General features: G+C 47.9%; 1 protein-coding gene and 1 pseudogene across 2 annotated transcripts in view; one reads left to right on the top strand and one right to left on the bottom strand.

Annotated features, from left to right (window-relative positions):
- Positions 1-7,574, top strand: part of Tk2 (thymidine kinase 2) — a 23,033-nt gene extending 15,459 nt beyond the window's left edge. For both annotated transcript variants that reach the window (XM_026392640.2, XM_026392641.2), the window contains exons 7-10: positions 3,520-3,608; positions 4,229-4,308; positions 6,340-6,420; positions 7,456-7,574. In XM_026392640.2, the coding sequence (XP_026248425.2) occupies positions 3,520-3,608; positions 4,229-4,308; positions 6,340-6,420; positions 7,456-7,554 (349 nt within the window). In that variant the 3' untranslated portion in view covers positions 7,555-7,574. The remainder of the gene's footprint in view (positions 1-3,519; positions 3,609-4,228; positions 4,309-6,339; positions 6,421-7,455) is intronic.
- On the bottom strand, positions 1,966-2,679 carry LOC113185478 (small ribosomal subunit protein eS8 pseudogene; annotated as a pseudogene).
- Positions 7,575-8,099: the final 525 nt, after the last annotated feature.

The raw sequence follows: 8,099 nt of genomic DNA, 5'->3' as shown, positions 1-8,099 counted from the left end.
GGTTTTGTTATTATCTTTGTTTTAAAGTTTTCTGAGTTTATTCCTAGGCCTGGAGTCAGGCAGTCATAGGCCAGAGTTCTTTCCTCTTGAGTGAAAAATATTTTGGGCCAGAGCTAAAGGGATGAATGGGAGGAAGAATAGAATTTGGGCTTTCTTTGTGGTCACTCTTCCTCTCGCGCCAACTCCCTGTATGTTTACCCGCTCTAGTATCCGTACTGAAGTCTGCTCATGGCTGGCCTTGCTCTTCTCTTGGGCACCACACTCTCCTGCAGCTCTGTCAAGCTCAGCTTTGCTCCTTAGAGGGCATGAAAGTGATCTCAGGGACAAGGGGAAGAATGCTCTTCTCTAGTCTCTGCCAGGCCCTGCCATTTGGTCCCCAAGGCAGGGCTGCTTCTGCCCTACTCTCCCAGAGCACCTCCCTTAAACCTTTCCCAGCTTCTTAACCTCCTCTGTCATCGCCCCACAGGGCTGGAGTGGTCCATGGCTGGGCAGGGCCAGCCCTTACCATGACCTGCCAGGACCTTCATCCTCCTTTAGTCAGAAGTATCTCTCACTGCCTGGGTGTGTCCACTCTCCCCGTGGCCAGCCATGCCACACCCAGGGCTCCGTGGGTCCCACACTTAGCAAGTCTACACTCCACTGGTGGAGGGGTGCGAGGGCAGGAATTCTTCTCCTGGACCTTCAGGAACCCCTGACTACTGCTGGGCTTGTGACCTTCAGTGGCTGCCACTCCTGTCCCTTCCTGTCTGTGTCCCCTTGGGCAGAGGACACTGTGGGAATGCCAGGAGCAGATGTCAGGTCTCTTCCCCACTCCTTGGCTTTTTCTTCCTTCCCTTTTTTGTTGCTTTTCTTTCCTTTTAGGTTAACATTTATTTAAAATTTGTAATAATGCTCCCACTCCTGCTTCCTGATTTGAGAATATATTGTTAAAATTTGGAAAATGCAGAAAGATATAAGAAAAACAATAGAAGTCTCCCATAGTTCCACAGTTCAGAGAAAAACCCTGTTAACCTTTTGGTATTTTTCTTTCCAATTGTTTTAAAATGTGTGGATGAATATTAAAATTTAAAAAATAATGTAGTTATACATGACATCGGTTCATTTTGAAATAGTCGTACAAGCATGGAATATAATTTGTTCCAATTCAGTCCCCTGTACTTCCCCTTTCCCTCCTTTCCTCCCTCCTCCTGTTCCCTTTCCTGTGTTCTACCAGTCTTCTTCTATTTATTTATAGTTTTTAAAAAAATAGTGCATCCTAATATACATAAAGGTGAAATTCTCTGTTGGGGGTGTGTGTAAATGGGAGTTTGGTCATTTCATTCCACTGTTCTTTCTTTTTCCCACCCCTCCCCTCCCTCAATCCCCTTCCTGCACTCCACTCATCTTTCTTCTGTTTTCATAGGATTTCCTCCACCCTTTATTTTTACTTATTTTGGTGTAGCTTGACTTTCTGAGTCTGGCTTATTTCATTTAAGCATGATGTTCTCCAGTTCCATCCAATTTACTAGCAAATGCCATAATTTCATTCTTTGTGGCTGAGTAAAACTCCATTGTGTATTTTATATACCCCATTTTACATACTACAGCTAGATGGGCATTCCTGCCCATTTTCTTTATGCATTTACCTGTTAATGGGCATCTGGGCTGGTTCCATAGCCTGGCTGTTATGAATTGTGCTGCTGTAACTATTGATATGACTGTCCCTGTAGTGTGCTGATTTTAGATCTTTTGGATAAATAACGAGTGGGATAGCTGGGTCATATGGTGGTTCCATTCCTAGTTTTTTGAGGACTCTCCACACTGCTTTCCAGAGTGGTTGTACTAATTTGTAGTCCTACCAACAATGAGTGAGTGTACTTTCCCCCCACATCCTCCTCAGAGTTTATTTTTATTTGTATTCTCAATAATTGTCATTCTGATTGGACTGAGATGAAATCTCAGTGTAGTTGTTTTTTTTTTTTTTTTTAGAACAATAAACACCTTTATTACATGAGCTAAGACAGGAGGGAGGAGGACTTATTTGCCCTTCCGGGCTTTGATTTTCCTCAGATAGAACTCCAACTCCTTGCCTTCTAGAACATAGCCATCTGCTCGGCCACACTGTCCTGGTCTTGATGCAATGCAAGCAAGAAGCTTGCCCTGCTGGAACTGCTCCTCCAGAAGAGTGCTGATTTTAGCATTCTTCTTCCTTTCATCATACTTCTTTTGAATTTTCTTAGACCGCTTTTTGTTTAATATTTCTTCCTCCTCAGGAGTCAGTTTGGCCCCCTTCTTGCGGCCCAGGGGCAATGCATAGTGGGACTCGTACCACTGTTGGTATGGTGTGCTATCAATGAGCACAATGCAGTTCTTCACCAGGGTCTTGGTGCGGACTAGCTCATTATTGGATGCATTGTAGACAACATCAATGATCCTTGTTTTCTGAGTACAACACTCAGAGCCCCAGGAGAAGTTCCCCACATCCAGCCTCAAAGCACGATACTTCTTGTTGCCTCCTCGAACTCTGACAGTGTGTATCCGACCCGGTCCAATCTTAGTGTTGGCAGCAGGGCGTCCCAACTCATACTTCCGCTTCTTGTGGTAGGGCTTTCTCTTGCCCTCAGTCTTGCGGCGCTTGTGCCAGTTATCCCGAGAGATGCCCATGGCTCGGCGCCGGCTGGAAAGAGCCTCAGTGTAGTTTTGATTTGCATTTCCCTGATGGCTAGAGATGTTGAACATTTTTTCATGTATTTGTTGGCCATTTGTATTTTTGAGAAGTGTCTGTTTAGTTCTTTTGCTTTTTTATAAGTTGGGTTATTTGTTTCTTTGGTGTTGAGCTTTTTGAGTTCTTTACATATTCTGGATATTAATTCCCTAGCAGATGAGTAGCTGGCAGAGGTCTTCTCCCTTTCTGTAGACTCTCTCTTCATGCTCTTGATTGTTTCCTTTGCTGTGCAGTAGATGAATATTTTTGAAAATTTGCTTGGGTCATACTGTATATGCAGTTTTATATTCTGCTGTTTTCATTGAACATCAGATTCGGAGCATTTTTCACGTCATTAAATATTATTTTACAACATCATTTTTTCAGTTACTGCACAGTTTATTTATATAGACAAACCAAGATTTAGTTGTCCATTATTTTAAATAGTGCGGCAGTGAACACCATGATTGTTTTCACAAAATAAATTTCTAGGAATGAAATTGACATGCTTATTCGCCTCCCAGCCTGAATGCTGTCTCTGTTGTCAAGGGGGCATGTTTTAAAGTGACTTTCTCCACTTGGAGCTCAAATTCCAAATACTCTCCCGTCTTTCATTCCTGGGGTCTTTCTACCTCATACCACAAACCATTCCCGGGGGATGGGAGGTCAGGAGCGCCCAGGTCCCAGCATCACTTCATGTCCACCATTTTGCGGACTCCACTGTTCTTGGTGACACCCTTTCAACAAAAGCCATCCCCAGATCGTTTTGGGGGAAATGGCACACAGCCCAGAAACTTTCTCATGGGTGAATAAAACCAATGCAACTCTTGCTCCAGTGGGAAGATGCCCGAAGTGGACTATGTGATTCTCTCTGAATGGTTTGACTGGATCGTGAGGAACATTGATGTGTCCATTGATCTGATAGGTAAGACAGCCCCTCCCCTGCCTTCTGGCCTGTCCATTCCCCTGGGCCCAGTGAGGGTGTGCTTGGTGGGGGATGGGGCGCTGGCCTATGGTGATTTTTTTTTTTCTCCCTGTATTTATTTAGCCTTCTTCCTCTCAAAGAGCAGACAGAATCTGGGGGCTTCTGGTTGCTCATGGAGAAGAATCTGACCCTTGGTTCCTTAAGCTGTCCTCCCCTGGGTCAGTTGCTTTCAGACCTGGATCCATTGTGATTTCATGGATTTTCTGGGTTGTGAAGCGGGGGAGGGACAGAAGCTGGACAGAAGCTGGACAGAAGGAGGCCTGCCTTGTGCCAGGTCCTGTGCCAAGCTCTGTTTGTAGATAGAATTATATTCAGCTCACAGTGACTCTTTGGGGCTGATGACAGGGAAGGGGAACAGGATTGGGGGAATGAGGGTCAAGGTGCCTCTTTGGTTACACAGCTGGCCAGTGGCAAGGCTGAGAGCTGGCTCTGGTCTGTGTCTGGCTCAGGGAGGTGATTGTTCCTTTCCACCTGACCTGTGGGCTTCCTTCCCCCACCCCTTGTCTTGCTCCCAAGCCATGAGCAGAGCAATCAAAGCCATGTATGTTTTTTGTCCTCAGTTTATCTCCGGACCACTCCTGAGACCTGTTATGAGAGATTAAAGAAGAGGTGCCGGCAAGAGGAGAAGGTCATTCCGCTGGTAAGAGAGCAGAGACCTCCATGGCAGCCTGGCTCCCTCTCCCTGGCCCACCTCCTGTGACATCATTGTGCAGTTGTCTGCTGAGAGATAAACAGGAACAGGAACAGACTAGGGAGGGGGTGAGCTCTGACTTCCTCTGTGGCTGGAGCTTTTGGAGATTCAGAGCTGCTTCATTTGGTCCTTGACACCTCCCTCTCCTTCCTGCTGTGGCAAGCCCAGGGCTTTCCCATCAGCCTGCTGAGGGTTGCCTGGCTCTGTGCTCTCTGGATCCTCACTAGAATATGAGTTTGGGGAGGACAGGACTGAGCCTTTTGCTTCCTGCTGCATCCAGTGCCTAACACAGTGCCTGATGGAAATAGTGCTCAGTGCTTGGTGGTGCTCGCTTAGTACAGGGATGCTTTCCCCTTCTGGGGTCTGGCCTCGGGCCATGGCAACTCTAACTGGGCCATTATAACAGCCTTGGACTATTCTCCTTCCCTGGGTCTTCACTCCCCACATCTCCCTCTAAAATTCAGCCTCCCGGCTGCTGCATGGGTGATATTTCCAATAACAGAATCCTAGTCACGTGATTCCCTAGCCTGAGCTCCTCCAGGGTGTCACTGCCATCTAGAAGTCCCTGCTTTGGAGCACAGTACGTGAGCTCTCACATCACCCTGCCCCATTTGCCTCTCTGGTGTTGTCTCCCTCCACTTCTGCTTTCCATGCTCTGACCACAAGGAATGGGTTATGACTAGGGGTATGTGCACATGCACACACATACACACCACGATTAGGCAAGTGTACCTTTACAGAGTGTTTTCCTTTGCCTTTCAAGTTCGTCTCAGATGTCCTGTCCTCCAGCAAGCCTTCCCTGAACTTCCCCCATTGTATTCTCCCTGCCCATAGGCTTACTGCAGCCCATAGGAGGACATACTGATAGTATTTGTTTGTGCCTTTGTTTCTCAACCCTTAAAAAACCCTTATTCCCTCTGTGTCCTCAGCATGTGTCCTGGCGCCTAGTAGCTGCTCAGTTAATATTGAACTGAACACCTTTTGTGAGCAGCTGCACCTGCAGATACACAGAGGCTGGGCAAGCATTTAGTGGGAGCTGTGAACTCAGGATGACTGGACTGAGTGCCCTGAAAGGGCTGTCTAATTCCTGAAGCCCTGCTTAGCCTGGGTTTACCCTGGACCAGCAAGGAACATTCCAGTGTTGAGGCTGGTGCATGGCTTTGGGCAGCTCCTTTGAGATCCCAGAGGCAGGAGTGATTGGAGGTTGAGAGTGCACTGGAACGGGCCTCAGATGGGCCATGCTACGTTGGGGCAAGCAGCTCTGTGTGGTGACCCAGATGTTCCCAAGAAATGCTGTCAGGAGTCCCTATAAAACATTACCCATGTGATTGAACAGTTTTTGACAAGGTCTGTGGGTCAAATCTGGTTTCTGGTACCAAGAGAGAGCTCAGTGGTAGATGAAGAGGTGGCTGCATGGCTTACTTGAGAGCTTCTGGGATAGCACTTGAGGAGGTCCCCAGGGGCGGCCAGCACACACTGGCTGAGAAGTGACAGTGCGACACATGGGTAGAGGCATGGGTGGCTTCAGTCAGCATCTGTACCCTTTCCCCTTGGGTTGCATCTCAGCAGACTTTCTGCCAAGATGGTGGTCTTTATAGTCTGGAGAATCCCTCTGTGATGAGTGGTCTGGTGGGTGGAATCAGCAACGGGAGGGTCACAGTGCTTTTGGTGGCGAGCCAGAGAGGAGGATGCAGAGGTGCTCAGGGCTGGGACACCTGTCCACTGAATGGCTGTGGACCCTCCAACCCGGTGAGGCAGGGCAGGGTGGCTGCTGATGCTCTGACTGATGCTCAGGCCCATGCACTCAGCACATGGCTGCGTTTATTGCTGCCCCCTGAGCCAGGTTGCCTGTTGCCGTGTTCCTTTGTCCAAGTCACTGCCTTGTGGTCACCGAGAGCTTTCACTTGCTGGGACTCTTGGTGGGGGGCCTTTGCTCCCTGCTCTTCTCCTGACAGCCTGCACCTTGTGTTTCCATGGCAGGAGTACCTGAGTGCTCTTCACCAGCTTTATGAGGAGTGGCTTATCACAGGAAGCCTTTTCCCTGCAGCTGCCCCTGTTTTGGTAAGTCAGTCTCCCTCACAGGGCAGGTCATTCCACAAGGAATGACCCAGGGAATGTCAGCCACATTGTAGATGGGGGAAGGGCTGGGTCCTTCAAGCTCAAGGATTTGGGAGGAGGAAGGTGGAAGGTTAGAAAAGGCTTTCTTTCTCAGTTTGCATTTTTCAATGTGAAGTGACAGACCTGAGAGACCGTCTGTCCCAGTGCTCTTATAACTGGTGATTGCAGTAACATGTCACTTACCAGCATTGGCTGCAAAGAAATACCCCAGGTCCTGGGTTTGGACCTTTTGGGATGGTGGTCTCTCTGCTGTGACCTTCCTTCTTTAGTAGATGACCTAGAGCTTCAGTTTATCATTGCTTGGCCACTTAAGTCATCAGAAGGAACATCAGTTGCTGTTCTGGACTGTCACATAGTGATGCCCTGAGGAGTCTATGCACCCAGATTGCTACCATTTCTGAGCTCCTGTGTTGGCTTTTCATAGTAACCTTCCTTTTCTCTTCCTTTCCTGACATGTGTTATTTCTAACACTGATGTGTCTGCCCCTCAGTGTTTCTCACGGTTCGTCCCCTGTGTTCTGATTTTCTGTTCCCGAATGTCTTCAGGCAGGCCAACACCTACGAAGGCTGCTCCACATACAGCAAGGGATCATGAGCTTTCATGCGTGAGCGTGGCCTTGGACCACGAAGGCACTCACGGCTCTTGTAGGCATCTCCTTTGCTGCTGGCAAAGATTATTTTGATGGATTTTTAAAGAAGTTTATGTCTTTCTCCTTTTAAAAAATTGGAATTTATAAAATGATGAGAAGAAAAAAAATTATTCTTGATTTCACTGCACAGACAACTGTGGTAGATTCTTAGGTCAAAGTCTAGTTCAGAGGGCAGACTGCCCCAGAGCTGGGAGTGTTTGACCCTCATCTTCCTTTCCTTCTCCCTGTGACCTTGGCTTCTCTGCCTTTCCCTGCCACCTCCTTCTTCCTGTAAGGGAGGACAGTGTCCAGCTCAGTGCAGCCCTGTGACCTCTGTGTTTCATTTCCAGGTGATTGAGGCTGACCACAACATGGAGAAAATGCTAGAACTCTTCGAACAAAATCGGGCCCGGATATTAACTCCAGAGACTTGGAAGCATGGCCCATAGGTGGAAACGTCTGTAGGATCTCGTCAGGAAAAATTCTTACAGTAACCAAGGTAGCCGTTAGGAGCAGTTTGGAAAAATCTTCTCTCAGGAGGGCCTTTTATCTGGCCAGATTTATTTTCCTAATAGTCTTTTCTCCCTGGCCAGTGTCTTCATCATGGGTAAATGACAGTTGGACCAGTGGTTTGTTTTTGTCGCCTCACATCTCCCCTGAAGCACTCAGGACAGCGCTTGCTGTGTGCTGGGCTCTGTACATTCAGATCACCAGGAGAGTAAGGTAGCAGCCTTATATCCCAACCAAGGAATCTGACGCTGAGAGGTTAAGGGGCTTCCCAGGATCACGCAGCCAACGTGCAGTAGAGTTGGCGCCATGCAGATTTTTAGCCTAGGCCACTTTGTCCTAAGACCTATCCTCCAGAGTCTGTCTTTCCTTGCCACAGACCCTTGCGTCTTTGTGGGGAGAGCTGGCAGTGAGTGGAGCTGACCTCGTCTTGTTTGACCGTCAGCAGTTCTTTATAACATTGCATTTTTTGACTTGAGCCCAGTGT

The sequence above is a fragment of the Urocitellus parryii genome, chromosome 15, assembly GCF_045843805.1.
Source record: "Urocitellus parryii isolate mUroPar1 chromosome 15, mUroPar1.hap1, whole genome shotgun sequence".
NCBI lineage: Eukaryota > Metazoa > Chordata > Mammalia > Rodentia > Sciuridae > Urocitellus > Urocitellus parryii.
This window is presented reverse-complemented; position numbering and strand designations above follow the sequence as displayed.